This window comes from Oryctolagus cuniculus, chromosome 2 (assembly GCF_051225735.1).
Source record: "Oryctolagus cuniculus isolate XC-2025 breed Fujian yellow rabbit chromosome 2, ASM5122573v1, whole genome shotgun sequence".
Lineage (NCBI taxonomy): Eukaryota > Metazoa > Chordata > Mammalia > Lagomorpha > Leporidae > Oryctolagus > Oryctolagus cuniculus.
The window spans coordinates 181,489,675-181,517,463 of record NC_142868.1 but is presented as its reverse complement, the minus strand read 5'-3'; the positions used below and the strand labels follow the sequence as shown (position 1 = coordinate 181,517,463).

General features: G+C 45.5%; 2 protein-coding genes across 8 annotated transcripts in view; one reads left to right on the top strand and one right to left on the bottom strand.

The window, feature by feature from the left end:
• HADHA (hydroxyacyl-CoA dehydrogenase trifunctional multienzyme complex subunit alpha) overlaps nucleotides 1-9,192 on the bottom strand; it is a 51,783-nt gene extending 42,591 nt beyond the window's left edge. The window contains exons 1-4 of the mRNA XM_002709814.6: nucleotides 9,090-9,192; nucleotides 3,559-3,600; nucleotides 3,395-3,465; nucleotides 278-411 (exon numbers count right to left, since the gene is read on the bottom strand). Of these exons, the coding sequence (XP_002709860.1) occupies nucleotides 278-411; nucleotides 3,395-3,465; nucleotides 3,559-3,600; nucleotides 9,090-9,156 (314 nt within the window). The 5' untranslated portion in view covers nucleotides 9,157-9,192. The remainder of the gene's footprint in view (nucleotides 1-277; nucleotides 412-3,394; nucleotides 3,466-3,558; nucleotides 3,601-9,089) is intronic.
• Nucleotides 9,193-9,491: 299 nt separating this feature from the next.
• The window catches only part of HADHB (hydroxyacyl-CoA dehydrogenase trifunctional multienzyme complex subunit beta), a 37,195-nt gene continuing 18,897 nt past the window's right edge, over nucleotides 9,492-27,789 (top strand). For 3 of the 7 annotated variants that reach the window (XM_089326709.1, XM_089326706.1, XM_002709975.6), the window contains exons 1-5: nucleotides 9,492-9,554; nucleotides 18,848-18,922; nucleotides 19,031-19,075; nucleotides 22,388-22,487; nucleotides 24,258-24,302. Coding sequence is in view for 5 of the 7 variants with exons in the window: in XM_089326706.1 (XP_089182832.1) it covers nucleotides 18,856-18,922; nucleotides 19,031-19,075; nucleotides 22,388-22,487; nucleotides 24,258-24,302 (257 nt within the window). In the remaining 2 variants the exon portion in view is untranslated. Of the gene's footprint in view, nucleotides 9,816-18,847; nucleotides 18,923-19,030; nucleotides 19,076-22,387; nucleotides 22,488-24,257; nucleotides 24,303-25,243; nucleotides 25,405-27,789 lie in introns of those variants that run through there. The other 4 variants (XM_089326710.1, XM_089326705.1, XM_008254657.5 and 1 more) reach the window with 2 other exon arrangements.

Here is a 27,789-nt window from a genome sequence, read left to right as displayed (position 1 = left end):
CAAATACATAAATACATATATAAATATGTAATATATAAAATACATAATTTATATATATATATGATATATGATATATATATATATATTTAAGACTTCTTTGAAAGTCAATGTTAGAGACAGGGAGAGATAGAGATCTTCCATTCTCTGGTTTACTTCTCAAATGGCTGCAATGGCCAGGGATGGGCCAGGCCAAAGCCAGGAGCCAGGAGCCTCTTCTGGGTCTCGACATATACTATTAATTAAGATAAAAAGTGACTTCAAGTTGACTAAAACTTACTTGATATCAGCACCTGCCACAAAGCAGCCAGGCTTTGATGAGATAAGGACGGCACTTCTGATTTGATCACTAGCCCAGATTTCATTCATTACTTCTATGAATTCTGACTGTAATTCTTTGTTCAGTGTATTTACCTGCAAAGAGAAATAGATAAACCTAGGCATTTAAATTTGAACTAAAAGATGTATGCATGATGAACAAATACTATTTTGATTATGGCAAATGAATATACTGTTAGAAGCAAGAAAAAGAAGCCAAAAACTAAAACCCCAAATTCACTAGCTTTCTGATCAGGCAGCTTTGGCCAACTCCAACCATCTCCCATCTCTTCCTTAAAAAGTAGGTCTACTCTAGGAGGAAGCACCTGGCTCCTGGCTTCGGATTGGTGCAGTGTGCCGGCCATAGTGGCCATTTGGGGGGTAAACCAATGGAAGGAAGACCTTTCTCTCTGTCTAACTCTGCCTGTCCAAAAAAAAAAAAAGCAGGTCTACTCAAAGCAGAAACTTGGAAGTTACATTTCCTTTTTTTTTTTTTTTTTTGGACAGGCAGAGTGGACAGTGAGAGAGAGACAGAGAGAAAGGTCTTCCTTTTTCATTGATTTCCATCCCCAATGGCCACTGCGGCCGGCACACCACACTGATCTGAAGCCAGGAGCCAGGTGCTTCTCCTGGTCTCCCATGGGGTGCAGGGCCCAAGTACTTGGGCCATCCTCCACTGCACTCCCTGGCCACAGCAGAGAGCTGGCCTAGAAGAGGGGCAACCGGGACAGAATCCGGCGCCCCGACCGGGACTAGAACCTGGTGTGCCGGCGCTGCAGGGGGAGGATTAGCCTAGTGAGCCGCAGCGCCGGCCGAGGTTACATTTCTAAGAGTTTTAACTGTATGCAAATTATAAACAGGTCTACAAACACTTTTTGGTATGGACAATGTTTGGATAACGTTAAAAAAAAATCAGATTTACAGCATGACTTTAGCTTTGTAAGTACTATCTGTTGAAACTAGAGTGGATTTTGGGCCACCGCCGTGGCTCACTTGGCTAATCCTCCGCCTGCGGCATCCCATATGGGCACAGGTTCTAGTCCTGGTTGCTCCTCGTCCAGTCCAGCTCTCTGCTGTGGCCCAGGAAGGCAGTGGAGGATGGCCCAAGTGCTTGGGCCCTGCACCCGCATGGGAGACCAGGAGGAAGCACCTGGCTCCTGGCTTCGGATCGGTGCAGTGCACTGGCCACAGCAGCCATTTGGGGGGTGAACCAACGGAAGGAAGACCTTTCTCTCTGTCTCTCTCTCTGACTAACTCTACCTGTCAAATAAGTAAAAAAAAAAAAGAAAAGAAACGAAACGAAACTAGAGTGGATTTGGATGACAAATTATTATTTATTCTTTTTTTTTTTTTTTTGACAGGCAGAGTGGATAGTGAGAGAGAGAGACAGAAAGGTCTTCCTTTGCTGTTGGTTCACCCTCCAAAGGCCGCCGCGGCTGGCGCGCTGTGGCCAGCACACTGCGCTGATCCGAAGCCAGGAGCCAGGTGCTTCTCCTGGTCTCCCATGCGGGTGCAGGGCCCAAGGACCTGGGCCATCCTCCACTGCACTCCCAGGCCACAGCAGAGAGCTGGCCTGGAAGAGGGGCAACAGAATCCAGCACCCCGACTGGGACTAGAACCCGGTGTGCCAGCGCCGCAGGCAGAGGATTAGCCTAGTGAGCTGCAGTGCCGGCCATATTTATTCTTTATAATTTATTACATTTTAAAATTTCTTACCATAGGTGTGTAATATTGTTGTGTCTAGGAAAAATGCTTATCTTTAAAAAAAGAGATTTATTTATTTATTTATTTGAAAGGCAGAGTTAGAGAGAGGGACAGGGAATATCTTCCATTTGCTGGTTTACTCTCCAAACAGCCACAACAGCCAAAGCTGGGCTGATCCAGATCCAGGAGCTGGAGCTTCTTCTGGGTCACCCACGTGGGTGCAGGGGCCCAAGGACTTGGGTCACCTTCTGTTGCTTTTCCCATGCCATTAGCAGGGAGCTGGATCAGAAGTAGAGCAGTTGGGACTCAAACTGGTGCCCATATGGGACGCCAGCACTGCAGGCAGTGGCTTTACCTGCTATGCCACAGCGCTGGCCCCAGAAGAATGCTCATCTTCAGAAAATTCTTTAGAAATATCTGAAGCTTTAGGCCGGCGCCGTGGCTCAATAGGCTAATCCTCCACCTTGCGGCGCCGGCACACCGGGTTCTAGTCCCGGTCGGGGCGCCGGATTCTGTCCCGGTTGCCCCTCTTCCAGGCCAGCTCTCTGCTATGGCCAGGGAGTGCAGTGGAGGATGGCCCAGGTGCTTGGGCCCTGCACCCCATGGGAGACCAGGAAAAGCACCTGGATTCTGGCTCCTGCCATCGGATCAGCGCGGTGCGCCGGCTGCAGCGGCGGCCATTGGAGGATGAACCAACGGCAAAGGAAGACCTTTCTCTCTCTGTCTCTCTCTCTCACTGTCCACTCTGCCTGTCAAAAAAAAAAAAAAAAAAAAAGAAATATCTGAAGCTTCACTCATTGGCTAACAGGCACTAAGATTTACTCTAGTGCCAGGGAATGTTTATGCTTTCCTTCCTCTGTGTGAGTCATCAATTGCTTCTATCTAAGCATAATATTGAGGGTCTTCTTTGATTTCCAGTGTGGGAATTGTACTGAGTCATCTGGATCACTCAGCAAGCCTGAGGGCCACCGTCAACATTTAACCAGGCAATGAACCATGAATGACATCCGCCAGGCGGGCAATGAGGAGGGGCTTGATAACTTCGTAGATAAGATGGGGAGGTGAATTCTGACTCTCAGAGATAGTTTGTATCGTGGTGCTCCTCCTAATTCTGAGGCAGAAAGCTAGTTTTACTAACTCCTGATGGTAATCTGACACCCAAGGTCAACAAGAAGGAATTCTTGCACTAGGAATTCTGCTTCAGAAAAGTGCTCTCTTTGGGCAACATGTCAATTGCTGACTAATTTGATTATCGAAATTACGGATCCATGTGATAAAATCACTACCACACTGGAGGGTTTCTTTCTTTCCCATTCAGGACTGGATTTACAAATGCAGTTAGTAGCAATAAATTGCAGCAAGTTAAATAAGGTACCTTTGAATTGGGCGAATTAATTCTAATAACGGCCACGTCCCCTTTGACTCCATAGTTAACATGGGTTCTGGCTAAAAAGAGAAGAAAATTTAATTCACAAACATGTTTATTCCAAAATAAATCTAAAAAGCAACATAAGTATGTCAACAAGCAATTACACTTACTCAGCAAAGCGGAAGACCCTGTGAAGTTACGGCAAATATAACCTGTAAGAAAAGGGTATTTCAAAATTAATTATTTTACAGAACATAATTTCTGTGACACTTGGTGCATATAACAAAGCTGGGATTTATAACTCAACAAAACTCCAAAAACAGATCAATGTATTCTAGGCCTTTATTTGTGACTACTACCCTCTCTATTTCATTTCATTATCAAGGCCATATGCTTATTCAGATACTAAACAAGGTAGGCAGAAGTTGTCCATGTCCCTGGAAGCTGAGAATATTTTAGGTTACATAGCAAAGAGGGATTCAGGCTGCTAATCAACCGGTCTTAATATAAGGAGATTACTGTGGATTATCCAGGTGGACTCAGTGTATCACAAAGGGGAGACAAAAAGCTACAGGTATGGCAGTGTAAGAAAGACATGGGCATGTTACCAGCTCTGGAGAAGGACAAAGTCAAGAAATGCAGGCAGCTTCTAGAAGCTAGACAAAAATGTAAGGTAATGGATCTTCCCCTAGAGTATCCAGAATGAACACAGCCCTACGAACACCTTTAATTTCAGCCCAGTGATATCCCTGGGTTAGACTTCTGATCTCCCTGAGATAATAAATTTTCTTTTAAAAAAAAATTTATTTATTTGAAAGTCAGAGTTACACACAGAGAGAAGGAGAGAGAGAGAGAGAGAGAGAGAGAGGTATTCCATCTGCTAGTGTACTCCCCAGTTGGCTGATCTGGAGCCAGGAGCCAGGGAGCTTCCTCCAGGTCTCCCATGCAGGTGCAGGGGCCCAAGGACTTGGGCCATTTTCTACTGCTTTCTCAGGCCATAGCAGAGAGTGGGATCGGAAGTGGAGCAGCCGGGACTAAACCAGCACCCATATGAGATACTCGCACTGCAGGTGCCAATCCCATTGCCCAATTGTCTTAGGGAAAATTTTCTACCTATGGTTCTAAAAATAAAACCAAACCATCCTTTTTTTTTTTTTTTTTGACAGGCAGAGTGGAGAGTGAGAGAGAGAGACAGAGAGAAAGGTCTTCCTTTGCTGTTGGTTCACCCTCCAATGGCCGCCGCATAGCCGCCGCACCGCACTGATCCGATGGCAGGAGCCAGGTACTTATCCTGGTCTCCAATGGGGTGCAGAGCCCAAGTACTTGGGCCATCCTCCACTGCACTGCCTGGCCACAGCAGAGAGCTGGCCTGGAAGAGGGGCAACCGGGACAGAATCCGGTGCCCCGACCGGGACTAGAACCCGGTGTGCCAGCGCCGCAAGGCAGAGGATTAGCCTAGTAAGCCGCGGCACCGGCCCAAACCATCCTTTAATTGCTTGGTAGCTGTACAAATGAAATACTTGTACCCAGGAGAAGGCATATATATATATCTTAAAATAACATCAAATATAATAAAGAACTCATACTTTAATACTATGCAGTTCTTCCTTCATGCATCTCCTAGTAGCACTAGCTTTTTCCAAGTAGGCTAATTTTCAACTAGTAACATAAAAACTTTTTCTTTTAAAATCTTTATTTTCATTTTTATCTGAAAGGCAGAGAAATGGAGACAGAGAAAGATTTTCCATTTGCTTGCTCACTCCCTAAAAGCCTGCAACAGCCAGGCTGAAGCTAGGAGCCCAGGATTCAATCCAGGTCTCCCACATGGGTGACTGAGACCCAAGCTTTTGAGTGCACTTGGAAGGCACACACACACACACACACACACACACGACAAAAATGTGTCTTCATGGAGCTTACATTCCTGAGCAGCAGAGGATATAATCTGTGGGAAGAATCAGCTCCTACTCAGGGGAGATGAGGTGAACTGAAGGTGGAAATGAAGTAGTGGAAACAGACCTGGCATAAAAAAGGATTTGCCTGTAAGCTGAAATTCTAGTGGGAAGCTAGGCAGAGGACAGGTAACTCTCACTGGAACAAGGTAAAGTGTATCAGAGCAGGAACTGACCAACGGGGAACGCAGGTTGGAAGTGTTGAGGTGGACAGGTAAAAACCAAGAAAAATAAATATGTAAAGCAAGCATGCTAGAGAGGCAGGCATTGTTGGTGCAGTGGATAAAGCCACTGCCTGCAAACTGGCATCCCATATGGGCGCTGGCTCGGAGTCCCAGCTGTTCCACTTCTGAACCATCTCCCTCTAATGGTTTGGGAAAAGCAGTGGAAGATGGCCCAAACATTTGGGGTCCCTGCCACCCACATAGTAGAAGGGTATGAGGTTCTCAGCTCCTGGCTTTGACCTGGCTTCAGCCTGGCCTGGCCCACCCCTGACTACTGCAGACATCTGGGGAGTGAACTAGCAGACAGAAGCTTTCTCTGTGTATCTCCCCTCTCTCTGTGACTCTTTAAAAAAGAAAGCACAGATAAACGCCTAAGCATGAAGAGAAACCAGAATGCTCATGAGCTGCAAGGTAAGGATCACATATTTGAGACAACAGGTTGGTGCTCATCAGCCTACAGTTTAAGCCATTTTAACTCTTTCCCCCTAACATACCCTTGCTGCACACACCCCCACATATAACTTCTTCTAAATCAATAGAGACAAGAGGAGGGGAGAGAGGAGAGACTCAGTAAATACACAAACATGTTCAGAAAAGAACTCCAAACCACAATTAGATAACACGGAAGCTTGGCTTTGGCCATCTAGACTTAACCTTCAACCAAACAGCAAAGCTGACTCCACAGCAGCTGTGTGAACTCTGGCCTACATCTACTGGGCCAGCCAAGGAGAAAGAAACCTTTGGCCTACTTTTTAATCATTGCTGTGATGTAACTAAAAAAAAAAAAAAAAAAGGCCGGCGCCGTGGCTCAATAGGCTAATCCTCCACCTTGCGGCGCCGGCACACCGGGTTCTAGTCCCGGTCGGGGCGCCGGATTCTGTCCCGGTTGCCCCTCTTCCAGGCCAGCTCTCTGCTATGGCCAGGGAGTGCAGTGGAGGATGGCCCAGGTGCTTGGGCCCTGCACCCCATGGGAGACCAGGAAAAGCACCTGGATCCTGGCTCCTGCCATCGGATCAGCGCGGTGCGCCGGCTGCAGCGGCGGCCATTGGAGGGTGAACCAACGGCAAGGGAAGACCTTTCTCTCTGTCTCTCTCTCTCACTGTCCACTCTGCCTGTCAAAAAAATAAATAAAAAAAAAAAAAAAAAAATCCTCTAAGATCTCCTAAGACTACAGGCAGTGCAGAGCTGGGTTATGCTGACACCAATTTCAAATTTGAAAATGTCACTTTGGTCATTCACAATCAACAGCTTTTCTCAAAATTCAAGAAGGGACGGGATTAAGTTAGTGAAAGCCAAATTTAAAAATGAGATACCATCGACTAAAGTATCTAAGGTATTTGCCTCTAATTCATTTCCTGTGAAACTATTTTACCACTTAACATAATTAGGAGTTTGGCTTTAGGGTAGGGATGGGAATCAGATAAGGTATCTTGGTCAAGACGAAATTTTCATTTGATAGTCACAATAGTCTTATTTAGAACAGTACACTTGTACAGTGGGAACGCTTTAAAATTTCAAGAATCACAAGTCAATTTTCAGATAATTTAATCACCCACCAATAAATGTCATACATCTATTAAATGTTGGGCAATGTCATGACACAGACCTACAAGGTAAAGTATGAATCCGTTGTGTCGAAATGTGAATCCAGGTGTGCAGGTAATTTTAAATTCATTTTCAAGACATTTTTAATTGCTATTAAGAGAGGCCTTACCAATAACAAGCTACATTTTTTAACTGGGGAAAACACCATTTATGTGCATGCATATGTGTTTATACAGAAAACAGAAAAATTAAGCTGATAGCTTTTTATTACACGTTCAAAATGGAAAAATGTGCTCCAAAAATCTCTCATATATACATAATCATGGTTCTCTGAGGCGGGAGTTAATAATAGCTTATATTTACTGAGTACTTATTCTATGGAAAATTGCTTCAGAATTAGAATAACTCAGGTAGAGTTCAGGAGGTGGCACTATTCTCCATTTTAAGATGACAACACAGACAGATGAACTGCCCAAGGTCACCAGAGGGTGAAAGGCAGAACTAGATTCAAAACCAGAAGTCAGACTCCCAGTCGAATGCCATTGATTGCTATGTCACGCTACTTCTCATGCCAGAGACATTTAGTCTCAATTATTCATTCTGCAAACGGGCACAGATCCCGTCTACATCAGGGTGCGTGTCCAAAGTCACACGGCTTCTTAGTGACTAGACCCCACATGACCTATCATTTCAGCATTTCACAAGCTGCCAGTCCATAGAAACACCTTACAGCCAACGCAGGGGCACAGTCAATGACACGACCCCCCCTCCAAAAGCATGAAGCATGAATGTGGAAAACGGGGTAGGAAACCTGCAAGGAAACACAGCCTAAGGCTAAGGCAGGCACAGACGCTGGAAGATCCCACGTTCTCAACCCCTCCCTGATCTTCAGTGCGTTTCAGTTTTCTGCAATAGGTTTATGCTACGATTGGAATAACACATGACAGTCCTGCGGAGACTAAAAACATGAGTAGAACAAGATTCACGCATTCGACGAATCCCTTTCAGCAAGGGAAGACTCCAGCTACCTGTCTTTAAGAAAATAATAATAATAAAAGCATGCTCCCCCTTGGTTCAGGAGTAAGGAAAGGAATTCATATTACAAATTAAGCTAAAAGTAAAAATGTCTAATTGAGTAACTGACATAACATACAACACGCAATAAAAAGTTACGCCTGACCTTACAGACTTGGGGTGGAAGGAAAAGGCTAGGTTTTAGACAACCACCCACTTTAATCGTTTTAATACCAGCCCGAGGAGAAAAGGACAATATTGTTAATATAGGCTAGCCGGGAACAGTCACAAACAAGACTAGAGCCAGTTCTTTACACGACTTAACATTTTATTCCTTAAGAACTCTAGCTATTTGCATACCTTAAAAATGTCCCTTCCAGTAAGTTCAGAGCCTCAAATTCAACATACTCTCTATCAACACTGTAAGTACTAGAACTGCAAGAGTTATGCTCCCTACTGAAACGTAGAAATAATTTTTTTTAAAAAATGGCTGTGATGTAAAGATTAGGGGAGCGGCCGCGATCTCCTAGGCTGGTATTAAAGACATCCAAGCAGGAAGCAAGTTGCCCGTGGGGGCACAAAGACGCCACAGCCTGGGTCCGGGTGCTCCTGGAGCTCCCAGTCTAGTCGCACCTGGTCTAAGACCAACACCAACGCAAGCAAGAGGGGCGTGAGCCCGCAAGTGCAGCCCGCGAGCCCTGCGGAAAAGGCGCCGTGCCGGGTGAAGAGGACTCAGAAACCCAGGGGCTGCAGAGCCTGACAAGCCCGCAGGACCGACACGGGAGGCAGGAGAGACAGCCCCTCCGCAAGGACACAGCAAACGGGGTCCCAGGGCAGTATCCCCCCGACGAAGGCTGGGCCCCCGGCGACTGCGGGCCCGAAGGAACACCAGGCAGCCGCGGCACGGGGCCGCCCCAGACCCCGGAATTCCACCCTGGTTCGGGGGCACCCTCAAAGAGGGCTCACCTCGGGAGCGGAGGATCCTGAGGCCAGAGAAGCGGCTCAGGCTGCCAATTGCCCGGGAGGCCACCATCTTGAGCTAAGAGGACGAAAAGTGGAAAGCGCTTCTAGCCGGGGCGGAGCGGCAAAGGACTTTTCTTCCCGTGGCCGCGACGCCAAGGCGGCCGAAGCACTGCCTGACTAAAAATCAGAGGCCGGGCTGCCGCCAGCCCCGTAACCCTACGCCTCGTTCCCGCGTAACGGGGCCGGAAGGACGCTTTCTCCGCTGGAGAACAGAGGCCCAGAAAGAAGGGGGCGGAGGGTCGAGTTTTTCCAGTCAGGCGGTCAGTGGGCAGCCTGCGAGGCCTGCCGGGCCCGCGGGCGGGGATGAGGGGGCCTTTCTAGGCAGGACCCGCCCCGGGGTCCTGCACAGTCTTGGTACTTGGATCCGAACCTTGCCCGGAGCGAGAATCCGCGTCGACACCGACTGAGGTGAGCGGCGGCGTGTGCTCGGCTGTGCTTAGAGCGTTTCCCGCAGGCGAGCTCCCGGCCCGCGCCCGCCTCTCGCCCCCGGGAGAGTCGCGGTCGAGCGAGCTGAAGGGAGCTCGGAGGAGGAGGGAGGAAGACGGCACCAGCTGCAGATCGGGCAGGGGTCTGGGTTGGCTCTGAGCCTGTCACCCGCGTCTTCATTTACCACCGCAAGTCGACGAGCTGTTTGCGTGTGTGGGGACCTCAAGCCCGGGCCGTGTTGGGGTGCGTGCCTTGCTCGCCAGCTTCACCCGATTTCGGGGAAGGGCTGGGATGAGGGTGGAAGGAACTGACTCAGCCCTCGGTCCTGCGTGGTGATCCGTTGCTCCGGGGGTTTTCTAACCCAGGAGGGGCCCGGCGATCCTCTGGTCATTCTCTCCCTCACTTTATCGGTGAAGGAACTGAATCCAGCGGATCAGAGTGACTTTATGGCCACAGGTGGTAGAAGTGAGACCAGGGCCCCAGTCTTAACTTCTTCCCGAGAGCTCTGCATCGCGGGACAGCTATTTTGTTGCTGGAAAGGAGACTTGGAATCGTGTTCTAAAGGGAATGGGCCTCAAAAGCAGGTGACACTAGTGGCCTCCTGTAGGGCACCTTGACACCATTTTGTTTAGTTCTCACGATCCCAAAATCATTGTTATCCTTTGCATTTTTCTAAACGAAGTTTGGGAGGCGCGGAGAGAGAATGTAAATTTTTTGGTTCTTGGCAGAGCCGGGATTCAGATTGCCAGGATTCGGATATGAAGCTGAACCCCGCCGAAAGGAGGCTTCTGCGGTGGGAAAGGGCAGGGAACTTAAGATGAAGTCAGATCGTGAGCCCTCGGCCGGCGTTGTGGCACAGCAGGTGCCGCCTGAGGTCCCATTTGGGCGCGAGTTTGAGTCCTGGCTCTCCACCTTCCTGCTAATGGGGCTGGGAAGGCAGCAGGAGGTAGCTCAAGTGCTTGGGCCCCTGCACCCACGGGGAGACCCTGATGGGGCTCCTGGCTTTGCTGGCTTTGGCATGGCCCAGCCTGGGTGTAGTGGCCGTTTAGGGAGTGAGCCAGAAGGAAGATAGATTCATTCCCCACCCCTACCCCCCGCCCACTCTCTGTAATGCTGCTATTCAAATAAAATACATCTTTATTTGAAATGAGTTCTCCAGCTCTGTGAGCCTAGCCTTTTAAACAGAAATTGGATGACCACTTCTGAGTAAATTGTAAGAAGGGTCTTTTTCTTTTTAAGATTTATTTTATTTGGCCAGTGCCGCGGCTCACTTGGCTAATCCTCCGCCTGTGGCGCCGGCACCCTGGGTTCTAGTCCTGGTTGGGGCGCCAGATTCTGTCCCGGTTGCTCCTCTTCCAGTCCAGCTTTGTGCTGTGGCCAGGGAAGGCAGTGGAGGATGGCCCAAGTGCTTGGGCCCTGCACCCATATGGGAGACCAGGAGGAAGTACCTGGCTCCTGGCTTCAGATCGGCGCAGCGCCGGGCATAGCGGCCATTTGAGGGGTGAACCAACGGAAGGAAGACCTTTGTCTCTGTCTCTCTCTCTCACTGTCTAACTCTGCCTGTCAAAAAAAAAAAAAAAAAAAGATTTATTTATTTATTTGAAAGGCAGAGTTACAGAGAGGCAGAAGCAGAGAAAGTCTTCCATCTGCTGGTTCACTCCCCAAATGGCCGCAACAGCTGGAGCTGAGCCAATCTGAAGCCAGGAGCCAGGAGCTTCTTCCGGGTCTCCCATGTGGGTGCAGGGGCCCAGGCACTTGGGCCATCTTCTACTGCTTTCCCAGGCCATAGCAGAGAGCTGGATCGGAAGAGGAGCAGCCAGGACTAGAACCGGCACCCATATGGGTTGCCGTCGCTTCAGGCCAGGGCTTCAACCTGCTGCACCACAGCGCTGACCCCAAGAAGGTTTCTTGATGACATCATGAGATTTGGGGGGTTCTGTAGCCTGCCTCCTGCCCACGTAATGCTGTCTTCTGTATCCAGTTGCCTGCAGCCTTGATTACATAGATCAAGAGTAGCAGTTTTTTATGTAAAGGGCCAGATTGCAGTTGGCACTTTGCAAGGGTACGGTTGTCAGTGTAAGATACTGTTTGCTGACAACTCTGGAGGTGTGTACAACTTGCTAGCTAGAGGCCCATGGGTTGTAGCTTGCCAGCCTCTGACATAGATCACCCTCTTGGCTTCACCATTTTATGCCCTGAACTCTCAGCAAAATTGTAAACTCCCTCAGGGCTGAAGTGTTAGAATGTGTCCTGGTCTCTCAGGGGTACTAAGTGTATTTGAATAACCACTGCTAAGATGAAGCAAATACCTGGGTAGCAGCATGTCACGCCAAGTTGTACGTGGCTGCGTATTCACTCATAGCAGCCCTTCCAGGTGGTTAATAAGATTATCTCCATTCATACCTGAAGGCTCCAAGAGGAACGTGAAGCCACACGGTTCTGATGGAGCCAGGATTTGACTTGGCCTGGTTTGAGAGGGTTGCTGGTAGCTATTACATTGTGTCTTGGTGATGTTACAATAATGAGCCTTGGCTTCTGCTGCTTGCTTAGCCCCCCCCCCCCCTTCCTGTGCTCCTTCCAGGTGCCTGCAGCTTCCTGTATCTTTCATAGTTACCGCCCCCCCCCCCCCTTCCCTGGGGTCGGGTCTCCATGCTTTGAATATTCTGGAGGCAGAATTTCTGTTTTCTGCAGCTTTGCAAGTGATGGTCGTGGTCAGTCCTCCCATAGGATAGTTTGTGTTGTTCCTCTGACTTTTGAAATCTCTACTTTTGTTTTAATTCTTTTCTTTCTTAAGATTTATTTTATTTATTTGAAAGACAAAATTACACAGAGTAGTCGAGCCAGAGAGAGGTCTTCCACCCACTGGTTCACTCCCCAAATGGCCGCAACAGCCAGAGCTGAGCTGATCCAAAGCCAGGAGCCAGGAGCTTCTTCCGGGTCTCCCACACGGGTGCCTTGGGCCATCCTCCACTGCTTTCCCAGGCCATAGCAGAAAGCGGGACCGGAAGTGGAGCAGCCAGGACTCAGAACCAGCACCCATATGGGATGCCAGCGCTTCCAGGCCAGGCCTAAATGCTGCGCCACAGTGACAGCCCCTTGTGTTAATTATTGAAGGAATCTGTGTCATGTAAATTTTTTTCCTGGAAACTACAGGAAAGTCTGAAGAAAAGCAATACATCTGTAATTCCACCACTCAGACACTATTGATAGCATCTTCCTGTGTGTTCCTCTGTATAGTTTTCATGCATTTGTATATTTTATACTTACATAAGATAGTAGTATATGTAGAAATGTTAAATAAAACTAGAATTATACTGTACACAAAAGCAAAATGTTGAGTTAAAAAATTAAATTAAAGAGGGACCAGTATTGTGGCTTAGCAGGTTAAGACACCACCCACAGTGCCGGTTTGAGTCCAGCTGCTCCACTTCTTATACAACTCCCTGGTAATGCGCCTGGGAAAGCAGTGGAAGGTGGCCCAACTGCTTGGGCCCCTGCACCCATGTGGGAAACCCAGAAGCTCCTGGCTTCATTGGGACCATTTGGGGGAGTGAAGCAATGGATGGAAGACCTCTCTCTCTTTCATTGCCTTTCAAATAAAACTAAAAAAAAATATTAAATAAAAGCATCTTCTTATTTCTTTCATATCCAGACTTACATCTTTATGGGCTTTGTTTTTTTTTTAAGACTTTATTTATTTGAAAAGTAGAGTTACAAAGAGAGGGGGCTTCATCTGCTGGTTCACTCCTCAAATGGCCGCTACAGTCTGGGCTAGGCCAGACCTGAGCCAGGAGCCAGGAGCATCTTCCAGGTCATGTAATTTTTTATTTATACAGCAGGGAGCTGGATAGGAAGTAGAGCAACTGGGACTCGAACAGGCACTGAAACCTTGACTTTCTTCTTTCTTTCTGTCACAAATGGGATTTTCCTACGCAAATGTCTGCAGCTAGCTTTTTCATTTAATGAATATTTTGGGCCTCCGTCCATATCAGTATGTATATGTATATCATTACATCATATTTTCTTTACAAAATACTGAACGGCATACCATTGTATGTTCACATTATAATTTGTTTTCTATTAGTGTGCATTTAGATCAGTCCCACTTTTCTGTTATGACTGCCTTGGGTATTTCTGTAGGCTAAAGACTTATGTATGCTATGCATACATTTTGAATATTTCTACAGGTTAGAGATCAATAAGGAATTATCCAACTCAGATATTTGCAGTTTAAATTTTGGTAGCTGGCTACAAAATTGTCTTCCAAAAAGTCCATAGCAATTAAACTTCTATCAGCTAGTACATGGAAATGCGTATTTAGTTGAATTCATTCTTGCTAACATTGTATATTAGCCATATTCTTAATTTTTGCCAATCTGTTAACCCCAAATCTTACCTTCTTTAATTTTTGAAGAGTTTCATTGTTAGTGAGGTCGAACATTCTTATGTTGTTTATTTGGCATTTTAATTTCTTCTGTGAATTGTTCATTTGCTCCTTTTTGCTTTTGGTCATATATCAGGAAGGAGCCTTTCAGTTGCAAGTGACAGAAAATTCAAACCAAATCTACTTATTAAAGGGAATTTATTGGCTCATAGCACAATAAGAGGATGGGTTTCAGATGGGAGCCGACCAGAGCACTGATTTCTTTTCCTGAAATTCTTGGCTCTGTCATCTTGTGATGTCACTTGTATCCTAGGCTAGCTTTGCTTATGTTTGCAGATTGCTGTAGTCACATCAGATCACAGATGGAAAAATGGGTGTTTCAGAATTCCAGGTAGAAGACTTGAGTGTTAGAATGACTGAACAATTGGCCGGCGCCGCGGCTCACTAGGCTAATCATCCGCCTAGCGGCGCCGGCACACCGGGTTCTAGTCCCGGTCGGGGCGCCGGATTCTGTCCCGGTTGCCCCTCTTCCAGGCCAGCCCTCTGCTGTGGCCAGGGAGTGCAGTGGAGGATGGCCCAGGTGCTTGGGCCCTGCACCCCATGGGAGACCAGGAAAAGCACCTGGCTCCTGGCTCCTGCCATCGGATCAGCGCGGTGCGGCTGCCGCAGCGCGCTGGCCGCAGTGGCCATTGGAGGGTGAACCAACGGCAAAAGGAAGACCTTTCTCTCTGTCTCTCTCTCTCTCACTATCCACTCTGCCTGTCAAAAAAAAAAAAAAAAAAAAAAAAAAAGAATGACTGAACAATCCCTAAATCAATAGCAGTGGTGAAGGCAGTCTTGTGCGTGGTTGCTCTAGGCCTTGGCTACCTGTACCAAGGATTTTGGTGGTGAGAATGAGATTATCTTGATTAGATAAGTCTTGGTGTTGGACTAGATCATGTGTGGCAGCCATGTAATGGGATGAAAGAGATAGTGGAACAAAACCCATAGATTCCATTACAGATTGTTACTGTTTTTCCTGTACTTTGCACAAAATCTGTATGTATTATGGGCCTTAACCTTGTTCTGTTTTACATGTTATAAGTATTTTCTCTAATTGTCTTCTAACTTGACTTTAGTATCTTTTGCTATGTGTATATTTTAAATGTTTATATAATCAGGTCTATTAGGTTTTTTTTTTTGGACAGGCAGAGTTAGACAGTGAGAGAGAGAGAGACAGAGAGAAAGGTCTTCCTTCCGTTGGTTCACCCCACAAATGGCCGCTATGGCCGGCGCACTGCGCCGATCCGAAGGCAGAAGCCAGGTGCTTTCTCCTGGTCTCCCATGCGGGTGCAGGGCCCAAGCACTTGGGCCATCCTCCACTGCACTCCCGGGTCACAGCAGAGAGCTGGACTGGAAGAGGAGCAACCGGGACAGAACCGGCACCCCAACCGGGACTAGAGCCTGGGGTGCTGGTGCCGCAGGCAGAGGATTAGCCAAGTGAGCCGCGGCGTCAGCCAGTTACTCTTTTCTATTGTGGTTTCTGAGTCTTGTGCCATGTGTTGGAATCCCTTCTGCATCTAAGATTATAAAAATATTCTTTGCTAGAACTATTAAATTTTAAAAATTTGTGTGTGCATATATATGTGTGTGTATATGTGGTTAGCCATTTTCCTAGCAAACTTACTGACTACTTCACCCCTCCCACTTCTTTGAGATGCTGCGGTTATCATATACTCAGTTTTCATACGCATGAGCGCGATTCTGAGCTTGCTCACTCCTGCCTGCTGCCCAGTTGCTATTTGTTCATGTGCTAGAACTGCTCAAGAAGTTGTAATGATTGGCGCTTTATAGAAAGCTTTCTATTAGAGCAGGGTCTCCCTTTTTGTTATCAAAAGTTTCTCGACTAATTTTTATGAATTTTATTTCAAGAAGAACTTAGGGAATTTGTGGGGCAGCCCCTTGTGACATTATAGTAGTGTCTAGAAATGGTGGCGCCCATCTCATGAGCCTCTTTGTGCTGCCCTGGCCAGGGTCCTTTGAATAGACCTAGGCCGGTGTGCCTAGAAGTTAGACTTCATTTCTCTCCAATCCACGTTTGCAACATGTGTTTTTTTTTTTTCTTTTTGAAAGCCATAAGGCATCTTTCTTTTAGTGTACAAAGACCCAAGAGAAGTTAAACTTTAAGACTTTTATGTTATCTATTGCCATGTATCAAATTATCCCCAAATTTATCAGGTTAAAACAAATATTTTTCATCTCCTACCATTTATGATGGTCTGACATCTGAGCCTCCTATCTGGGTTGTTCTGACTTAGAGCATCTCATGAGGTTGCAGTTGGAATGTTGCCTGGGATTGAGGTTGCTCCTGGAACGCTGGCCAGGGTTGGAGTCCTCTGGTAGCTTGCCCGCACTAGAGGATCACGCCCACGGCCCTTGGCAGGAGATGCGAGTTTTTATCACATGAGCCCCTTTGAAAGGCTGCTGTTCACCTGCCAGCTGGCTTCCCTCAGAGTGAGGGATGTGAGGCCGACCAAGACGGAATCTCAGTAACTTTTATAGCCCAATCTCAGAAGTGACATTCCATCCCTTCTGACACAGGCTTTTGTTCACTCAGACCAACCATGCTGTAGTGTGGAGGCACCTGGACAAGGGTGTGAACCTGAGAGGCAGAGACTATGGGGGGCCAACTTGGACATAGCCTTCATTGGCAAATTCTGTTGAGTTTTTTAAGTTAGAACTTGTTTCAAAATTGAGGAATTATTAAAGATGTGCAACAACAAATCTTCCACCTCATCCCCTTACTCAGCTCCCTTCCTTGCAGCCAGTAATCATTTTTAGTGTTTTTATTCTTCAAGGAATATTTTATACTGATACAAGGAAATGTACATATTGTGGTATTTTGCACCTGACTTTCTTACTAATCGAGCTTGGAAATGGTTCCATGTTGGTACATAATCATTTATCTTTTTTTTAAAAAGATTTATTTATTTATTTGAAAGAGTTAGAGAGAGGGAGGGAGGGAGAGAGAGAGAGAGTGAGAGCTTCCATTCTCTTGTTCACTCCCCAAATGTCCGTAACTGCCACAGAGGCTAGGCCAGGCCAAAACCAGGAGCCAGAAGCTTCTTCCAGGTCTCCCATGTGGGTGACAGAGACCCAAGTACTTGGGCCATCTTTTGTTGCCTTTCCTAGGCCATTAGCAGAGAGCTGGATTGGAAGTGGAACAGCCAGGACTTGAACCAGCACCCACATGGGATGCAGGTGGTGGCTTTGCCTGCTACCCCTCAACACCGGCCACTCATTTCCTTATTTTTTTTTTTTTTTTTTTTTTTTACGATTTTATTTGTTTATTTGAGAGGTAGAGTAACAGACAGAAACCAGGAGAGAGAGAGAGGTCTTCCATCCGCTGGTTCACTCCCCAAAAGGCTGCAACGCCGGAGCTGGGCTGATTCAAAGCCAGGAGCCAGGAGCTTCTTCTGGATCTCCCACACAGGAGCCCAAGCACTTGCACCATCTTCCACTCCTTTCCCAGGCCGTAGCAGAGAGCTGGATGTGAAGAGGAGCAGTGGGGACTAAACCGGCACCCATATGGGATGCTGGTGCCGCAGGTGGAGGCTTAGCGCGCCACACCACAGCGCCAGCCCCTTCATTTCCTTATCTGTTAAAACTGCAGAATATGTATTCCACTGGGTTGCTGTGTTAGGGTTTACATGACCTATCTTTGGTTGTTCTAATCTTTTGTTAGTGACAACAAAGGTCAGGTTTCAGATGTGCAAGTAATTTCTCTGAAGTGAAATCTCAGAAGTGAATCGCCGGATCGGAAGTTAAGACCAGTTGTGGTTTTGACAGATCTCTGCTGAACTGCCCTCTATAGGAGTGACATCACCGCACAGCCTTGGCAGGGCTGTGTAAGGGTGTCTGTGCATTCTGTAACTCCCAACACGCCTGTCAGACCTCCAAGCCCTGGCCAATTTGACAGACGATTATATCTGTGTGGTTTTAATTTGAATTTCTCTTAAAAGTGGCATTGAACATCTTTTCATATAGTTATGAGCAGGTTTTTTATTTCCTTCTTTGTAAGCAGTCTGTTCTTATTCTGTGACCATTTGTCTACAGATTTTTTTTTTTTACTGATTTGAAGGAATTAGGAGTGGTGGTGAATATATCTTAAATACTTTTTAATATGTAAGTTTTTAAATTTGTTATGATTTTGAAGCAATATCAGGCTTTGAAAAAAGTTGCAAGTGCAGTACAACAAACTTTTTGTCCAAGCAGCAGTTGAGAGTAAGTTGCTGATGCGATGCTTCGCCATACCTGAATATTCTCTTCAAGTGCAAAGGTTCCACAGAGCCTCCTACGTCGTCATGCTAGGGCTCCCAGAGGCAGGAGAGCGACAGCGGCGGATCCACGATCGTGCGCAGCGGCCTCCGCTTCTTCAGCTGCAGAGGGGAGGCGCACAAACACTGGAGTCCTGCCGCCTGGGTTCAGCTCCCTGCTCTGCCATGCGCTGCCTGGGCTCTCTGGGCAGGTCACTGCATCCTCCATGCCTCAGTTTCTCCCATCTCGTGGAGAGGGTATAGTAACCATGCCCTCTCCATAGGTCATGGTGAGAAGCTATGTCAGTGTGGCTGTTATAGTAGTGTCAATATGAGAAGAAGGATAGTTGATAATAGATAAGATTTTATAATATTTCATATCAGCTATGGATAGGGTTATCGGATCAAAGACTACAAAATAAGGAGTCTTCAGAAAGTTCAAATTCTGAGACAACAGTGCATGGCTTTCAGGTTTTATTTTGGTATCAGAATAAACTGATTTTTAAATTGTATTTTCCACAAACTTTTTGAAGTATCCTCATATAAGCTACAAATTGTTCGAATAACCTGGAGTATACTTTTGTTTTTCTCTTTAGATTTCAGCATGACTTCCATCTTGACATATACATTTAAAAGTCTTCCCAGCACGTCAAAATGGGCTCTCCGATTTTGTAAGTTTACGTTTTTCTTTCTTTTTAAGATTAGATTTAGATTTATAAGCTTGTTGCACAGACATTGAGTGATACTGCTTTTTGTAAACAGTTTATTTTGTCTTGCAGCTCTACGGCCCCTGAGCTGTTCTTCCCAGCTATGGGCTGCTCCAGGTACGGTAACTTATAAAATAGTCATCAATAATTTTTTTACTTAAATGTTATATACTGCATTTGCAAATTCTGAATAAAAATAAAAACTAGTTTTCCACTTCTTTCCTTTGTATGAGCAGCTTGAACATGACTGTTGCCTTCAATTTAGAAAACTGTGCATCCAATGAATAATGACCTTACATTGTTTAGGAATGAACTTGGGTGTTGGCAGGGGCTGCTTTCTGGGCTTTGGAGTCCATAGTCCTGGAAGACTGGAGCCCTGGAGTCTCCATAAACCATGTTGGCCAGTAGGTTCTCCTCTGGCTGTCAGTCCTGGAGATGATTGGCTTACAATCTGAGACCTGTGGGGGCCAAAAGTTAGCTTGAAACATTTGCAGTTGGTGATAGGCTTTCTCTATGAGTAGGCGTGAATTTCAAAATTTCTTGCACCAACATAAACTTACCTTTCAGTTCCAATTTTCTGTGAACCGTATTAATATATACTTATCCCAAATACAATAGACCTGTTAGTGAAAAGAAGTTGGTTTAGTCAATATGATGCAAAAGAATAAGGAAATTTGCTGCTTTTGATGTGGTCATTTAGACCTCTGGTAAATTTAGTGAGTTAGTATCTCTGGGTGATATATAAACTTTTGGCAGCACCTGCTGTAAGTGTGTCCTTACTGGCTACTGCTGAAACCCCCTGATGGGGCGCAGGCATTTAGCTTTGGTTAAGATACTTGCGTCCCCCATTGGTGGGATTCCTGACTCTAGATTCCTGATAATGCAGACCCAAGGGAGGTAGTGGAACTGGCACCTGTATGGGATGCTGGTTCTGCAGATTGGAGCTTTAACCCGTTGTGCCACTACGCTGATCCCTGACCCAGATCTTTTAAACTGCATTTCAGATCCTCACAGTTCATTGCTATTTTGTACCCATGGCATTCTGGAATATATACAAAGGTGCCGTGTTCTTAGCCTTTGGGAGAGTTTTGTTGAAGCCAGGAGCTGATGCGGACAAAACAGGATAAGAGTCTTGTGGGTGACCGTTCAATACATGATGAAGAATGAATTTTTTTTAAAGATTTATTTATTTATTTGAAAGGCAGAATGGTAGAACAAGGGAGAGACAGAGAGAGGGGGATTGTCCATCTGCTGATTCACTCCCCAAATGGCCACAATGGGCAGGGCTGGGCCAGGCCAAACCCAGGAGCCAGGAACTCTGTCTTGATCTCCCATGTGGGTTGAAGGGCTCAAGTAGCTTCTCACATCCTTGGTGCCCTCTCAGTGTAGGGGAATCTCAAAGTTAGGTGTGTTTTAATTGTAAGTGATGGACCCTCAAGTTCAAGATGAGAGGATGCCTGTGTGCTCCGAGTGGAAAGTGTTAGGGACCGAGCAGGCAGCTCTGGGGACTGACAGCTTTTCTCTCATGCCGCTCCTGGTGTGTGCCTTTCCTGGCCTTTTTGCCTCTACTGATCTTTCTTCACTCTTCATCCTGGGCTTTCGCTGACCCATAACTCCGCCTACAGATGACTTCAGTTTATCATTTCCTAGGTTTTTCCTCACATCCTAGATTTTTCTGATTCACTAATCTGCATTTCTTGCCATGCTTCATTGCTTAGATGCCTAAGAGAGGGAATCTGGCTGGCACAACTTATCACTTGTAGGTAGAGGACACAGGCTACTAGTTGACTGCTCTGGATTGGTGGTTATGGGTCTGTTCACCTACCCTGAAGTGAATAAGCTTTTGCCATGGGCTTAGGGGCATGGCTGCCCCTTTGGCAGAGGCTATAAGCAGGATCATTCGGAGGGGGCTATGGGAAAGCAGCCTCTGCAAAATATGTCTCTGCTTTTCTTCTGTATTCTGAGCTTCAAATATTTCATAGCTACGCTTCCCTTCTCTTTAGAACTTTAGTTTCACATCTCTAAATATCTTCCAATGGGTATATCCACTCGAACGTCCCTCCATCATTTCAAAATTAGCAGTTTAGATATTCATAATAAATGTCTACCACCAGTTTGAAAGAAACAGTAGTCAGAGCTGAGTCATAATGAAACCTGTCCTGGGGCCGGCGCTGTGGCATAGCAGCAGGTAAAGCTGCCGCCTGCAGTGCCCAGCATCCCATATGGGCACCAGTTCAAGTCCTGGCTGCTCCACTTCCAATCCAGCTCTCTGCTATGGCCTGGGAAAGCAGTAGAAGATGGCCCAAGTCCTTGGTCCCCTGCACCTGTGTGGGAGACCCGGAAGAAGCTCCTGGCTCCTGGCTTTGGATTGGCACAGCTCCAGCCATTGTAGCCAGTTGGAGAGTGAATCAGTGGATGGAAGACCTCTCTCTCTCTCTCTCTCTGCCTCTCCTTCTCTCTCTGCGTAACTCTGACTTTCATATAAATAAATAAATCTTTAAAAAAAAGTGTGTATCATACATGAGTGTATGCATGTGCATGCAGTAAAAGAAAAAAGGATTTGGGAGCTGGTGCTGTAGTGTAGTGGGTGGAGCTACCGCCTGCAGTGTTGGCATCCCATACAGGAGGTTGTTCCCGGCTACTCCACTTCTGATCCAGCTCTCTGCTATGGCCTGGGAAAGCAGTAGGAGATGGCCCAAGTCCTTGGGCCCCTGCACCTGCGTGGGAGACCGGGAAGAAGCTCCTGGCTCCTGGCTGCAGATCAGTTCAGCTCTGGCCATTGCAGTCATTTGGGGAGTGAACCAGCAGATGGAAGACCTCTCTCTCTCTCTCTCTACCTCTATCTCTCTCTGTAACTCTTTCAAATAAATAAATAAATCTTAAAAAAAAATTTGAAAAAGCATGCACCAAATTAATAGCATTTACCTCTGGGAAGGAAGTAGTAAAAATTTAGGTAAATTAAGTCAAATAGAATAAGGTTGCATTCTGGGTTTTCCAAAATAGCAATAGTCATGAGCTACATGGCCTTTATTTCTACATAGAAAGGCATGAACCTCAAGCTATGTAAAGGGAATACAGTATTATGGCAGCCTCTAATATTATGGGCAGACTCACATGTAAAATTGGTTACTTCTAATGTGCTAGGTTGTCACACTTGGTTAAAAAGAACAGTTTTGCTAATGGCATAAAAACCCTCATCATTGGGTATAATCTTTATTCACCTTGAATATTATTTAGAAACTAGTAAATGCTAGTCAATTTTGTAGCACATCCCGCCTTTTTATTTTATATTGAATTGGTTTAATAAGTGGCAAACACAACTTGGCAGTGAATGACATAATTCTTCTTAGGATGTCTGTCTTTAAAAATGTAAAAAGTCATCTGACTTCATATATTTCAATTAATAGTTCTTTGGACTTTTTCCTAAAGCTGTCCAGACCAAATCAAAGAAGACCTTAGCCAAACCCAATATAAGGAACATCGTGGTGGTGGATGGGGTCCGCATCCCGTTTTTGCTGTCTGGCACTTCGTAAGTATGAAACAGTCTCGTATTTTCCCTTCTGTTCAGGAACTGTCAAAAGCAGTCCTGTTAGTGGAGTGATATCTGGATAGATATCTATATTCTGGATAGAATCTCCATGAAATTATTATACAGTGAGTCAAGGGAGGGCTGAAATAATATGACAAAGTTTGTTTTTTATCCCTTCTCATGAACAAGCCTAGTGTTGTTTTAGCCTGAAACAACCATATTTTGCTAGCCTAGTGTAGCTCGGCCCAGGTAGCTCACTTCCTACACAGGCATTTTCCTCTTTGCTGGAGACAGGTGTGCTGTTTCTGTGCCTCCTTGGACTTTGAGTGCTCAGGGTGTGGGTCCAGGAGCATTTTTTTAGGGCCTCTAATCCAGTGCTTTGACCTCCTGAAAATGAGATTTGGAGTAGTCCAAACCCTTGGCACAGCAGAACCCTGAGTGAATGGGACAGGAATGCTTTCAGACCACCCCAGACTCCCCCAGGACCAATAGCCGAACCCTGTAGCCTTTTCTGTCTGCAAGTGAGGCTCAGTCTTTCCACTGGCTGATTGTGGACTTTGGTAACTAGGCTCAAACTGTTTGTTCTCTTTGGTCAAGGTTGTTTTAATGTTCATATTTTAAACAGGCAGTCACTAATTCAAAAACTTGCTGGGGAGTATTAGAGACCTTTTAAAACTAGTGAGGCCTATCTATATGGAAGATCTGAGGTGTGTATGTTCAGTGTAGAAATCAAGGTGCAGAGTACTGTGTATAATACTGCGTGATTTGTGAAAGACCCATACCTGTACACACACCAAAGAACAAGAAGGATATATTTTTTAAATAGTTTAGAACCTAGAAGGTACTTGTATTTCCTTATAGAAGTAGTGCTATCAGTTTCTTCATTCACCCTGTTTTATCCATGAGGTGACCCGTTTAACAATGTTTTTGATCTCTTCTCTGTACTCAGACAGTAACAGTAAAACTAAGAGTCTGAAGTCTGTAGTAACTAGAAGGAGATGGGCTCCTCTTTGTACTTAGCAGTAACAAGATAGAAAAAGAAAGTTCCATCAAGAAATATCTTTGCTAGGAAGACTATATGTGTGTGTGTGTGTGTGTAACTGTAGGTATTTGATTCCTCATTTCAGCAGTTGTTAAAAAGTGTAAATGTAGGGACAGATATGGGGCAGCAGGCGGAGCTGCCGGCTGGGATACCTGCGTCCCATATAGGAGTGCCTGCTTCATGTCCTGGCTCCTCTGCTTCCTATCCAGCTTCCTGCAGTGCATCCTGGGAAAGCAACAGATGGTGACTCAGGTGGGAGACCAGGATGGAGTTCTTGGCTGCTGGCTTTGGCCTGGCCCAGTCCTGGCTGTTGCAGGCATTTGGTATAGTGAACTAGCAGAGGAAAGTTGTGTCTCTCTCTGCTTTTCAAATAAAAAATGAAAATAAATTTTGAAAAGCAAAGCACATTAAAATTTTTACTAAAGGAGATCTAAAAGGTAGAGTTTAGTCTTAAAGAAACTTTAACACAGTCATGCTGAACATTAAAGAGTTGGGTAACATTTTTGTTGGATTCTTAGCAAGCTCAGTAGGAGGTAGGACTTGCTAGATTTTTGAAGATGACAAATGGCAAAGTCACACTATTTATTCGTTTGAAATGATATGCCTTGGATAGTAAAATGCATTTGCAGCAGCATATGGTAGATACTCTTTGGGTATTTCAAATAGAAAGGAAAAATTTTATTGGAGTTCTAGGCTTTTGGTTGAAATTATTTGTTTTCTTTCCCCAGATACAAAGACCTGATGCCGCACGATTTGGCTAGAGCAGCACTTTCGTAAGTACATAGTTTCATTTTAGTTCTTGTTTCCTGAAACGCACTTTCCCAGCTTTTACACTTGAAATAGCATATTCTATAGAATGTTCATATCTAGCATATAGATTTTTATAGGGTTTTGACTACTGATTAGCTCTTATTGAATCAGTTCGTTCTTCATTTTAACCACTTGCACTCTGGAAGTTTGAGTACCTCGCAAGTGTCAGTAGTCATTACCTTGGAAACAGTCTGCAGTATCTCTGCGTGACAGTGTTCCTCCATGAGTACCCTGCCCCAGGATGAGATGGTCATCCTAAACTTTTACATATTTTTGATGATTGTCCTAGGAACTCAATTTCCATATAAGGGTGACTGAACCAATTAAGTAGATATTTATCTAGAAAGAAACCTAATGATTCATGTGCAAACCAAGGAAAAATAAAACAAGGAGTGAGCATTTAGCCTAGCCATTAAGACCCTTGTGTTCCACATCAGGATACCTGGCTTTGAGTCCCCACTCTGCTCCCAGTTCTAGCTGCCTGTCAACTGGGAAGTAGCAGAGCTGACTCGAGCAGTTGGGTCCCTGCCACCCACCTGAAGATTTGGCTCGAGTTCTCATGGACTCAGCCTGGCCCAGTCCCATCTGTTGGGAGCATCTGGAGAGTGAACCAGTGAATAGGATCTTTGTCTCTTTCTCTGTATCTCAAGGAAATTTAAAAATATTTGGATATGCTTAAATGAGATCAAGGTATAAAATGATTTTGTCCGAGTCATATAATACAAGACTGTTTCTGGGGTAGACATAACACCAGAGGCATTACCTCATTCATTAGCCAGCGATGACACCTGTGTCTTCCACCAGCCCCAGGCTTGTCTTAGTTTAAAGGAATTCTTCCATTTACCGTTCTCCCACTTTCAACTCCGGTTTTCTCTCTTTTCCTCTCAGACTTCAAGCCTGTGTGAAGCATTGCTCTTCTTTCTCACACATCACTCTGCCTGATCCTGTGATAATGGTTTTCCTCTGCACTGCTGTCCAATAGCCGTGCTGCAGACGCTTCTCCGGCACTCTGTACACCAGTCTTTTTGCAGACCTCTGGCTCTGGACTATGTCGCATGTGACACTGTCAGTCCTCAGAACTGTCTTCCTTTGACTTCTTAGTGTTATACCTCTATGGTTTTCCTTCTGTTTCCTGACTGACTCTGAAAGAAAAAAAGAGGAAATCTTAATCTTTTTCAAGGGTATTTTGCAAGTTTGAGTCCTTAGAATTTGCATTTCTCTGTATGTACACTTTCCCATTAAAATCTCAACTGCTAGGGGCAGGCATCTGGTGCAGCAGTTAAGGTGCTGCTCGGGCTGCCTGCATCCCATATTGGTGTGCCTGGCTCTGAGTCCCAGCTCTGCATCCAATGCTAGCTTCCTGCTCATGTGCACTTGAAGCAGCAGATGACGGCTCAAATATTTGGATCTCTGCCACTCAAGTGGGAGATTTGGATTGAGTTTCTGGCTGCTGGCTTCAACCTGGCCCAGGCCTGGTCCAACCCTGGCTCAGCCCCAGGTTTTGTGGGCCTTGGGAGAGTGAACCAGCAGATGGAAGATCTCTGACTCTCTGCCTTTCAAGTAAACAAAAGTAAACTTTAAAAATTTCTTAAAGAATTTCAACTACTTAATCTTTATTTTTTAAATGTATATGACTCCCAAATCTTTAAATATGACCTCTTTTCTTAGACACTTCAAGTTCAGCTTATAAAAACCAAAATTAACTTTTCCCCAAAGCTGACTTTTTTTCCCATTTCTCATCATGGTGCTATTTTAATCCCAGGCTGGAAGTTTGCAAATTTTTCTTCAACTTTTTATTTTGGAAAATGTCTGATACATAAGGTAAAATTGAAATGACAATACAATGAACATCTAAATACCCCACAACTGGGTCTCTAATTGCTACCATGCTGCCGCATTTGCTGTATCTCAGTTGAACCATTTGCCAGTCAGCTGCAGATACCACACTTCAGTCCTAAACACACAAGCATTTTTCTTGTAAGAATAGGACCTCTGGGGCTGTCGCTGTGGTGTAGTAGGCTAAGCCTCCACCTGTGACACCGGCATCCTCTATGAGTGCCAGTTTGTGTCCCGGCTGCTCCTCTTACTATTCAGCTCTCTGCTTATGGCCTGGGAAAACAGAAGATGGCCCATGTGTTTGGACCCCTATACCCACGTGGAAGCCCGGAAGAAGCTCCTGGCTCCTGGCTTTGAATCAGCCCAGCTCTGGCTGTTGCAGCCATTTGAGGAATGAACAAGCAGATGGAAGACCTCTAACTCTGCCTCTCAAATAAATAAATAAAATCTTAAAAAAAAAAAAAAAAAGGAAAGAATAGGACCTTCCCTTATAGCTATAGCTTACTATAGCCAAGAAGATAACAATACTATAGCTAAGAAGATAACAATAATTCCATGGTAACTTCCAGTATCTAGTTCATGTTCACATCATCTTAAATTATTTCAAGAATGCCTTTTAAAAAGAAATTTCAAACCAGGACTTAATCATGATTCATATTACAAATGTGTCTCTTTAACCCCTCTCTTTAAAAAAAAAATTTTTTTTTGTTTATTTGAAAGGCAGAGTTAGAGAGAAAGAGAGAGAGAGGGAGAGACATAGGCAAAGAAATCTTCCATCTGCTGATTGACTTCCCAAATGGTTGCAAAGGCTAGGGCTGGGCGAGACCAAACCCAAGATCTGGGAACTCCATCTGGGTCTCCCATGTGGGTGCAAGGGCTCACACACACACATACCCAAACCGTCTTCTGCTGCTTTCCTAGACACATTAGCAGGGAGCTGCATAGGAAGTAGAGCAGCCAGGACACTAACTGGTGCCCAGTTGTATGCCAGCATGACAGGCTGTGGCTTTACCTGCTGTGTAAGAGTCTCTTGAATCGCTTTTGATTTAGAACATTTTCTTTGTTCCCTCCCTGCCTGACATGGACTTTGTACAAAGTCTCGGCCAGCTGTCCCATAGAATTTCCTGCTTTCTGGATGTTTCTTCATGATGAGATTTAACTTTGCTCTCTCTGAATTTCTTGTAAACTGAGAGTTAGCGTAGATTTTTGGAAAAGAACGCTTTGTGGATAAGGCAGTGCATCATATCACATTAAGAGGTACATGATTGGGCCAACACTGTGGCATAGCAGGTGAAGCTGCCACCCGCAGCACCAGCATCCCATATGGGCACCAATTCATGTCCTACCTGTTCCACTTCTGGTCCACCTCCCTCCTAATGGCCTGGGAAAAGCAACAGAAGATGGCCCAAGTGTTTGGACCCCTGCTACCCACGGGAGAGATCTGGGTCAAGCTCTTGGCTTCAGCCTGGCCCTGCCCCGGCTGTTGCAACCATCTGGGGAGTGAACCAGTGGATGGAAGATTCTCTCTCTCTCTCTCTTTCTCTCTCTCTCTCTCCCCACCTCTGTATTAATTAAATAATTTCAATTAAATAAATAAATTTTATTATTATTATT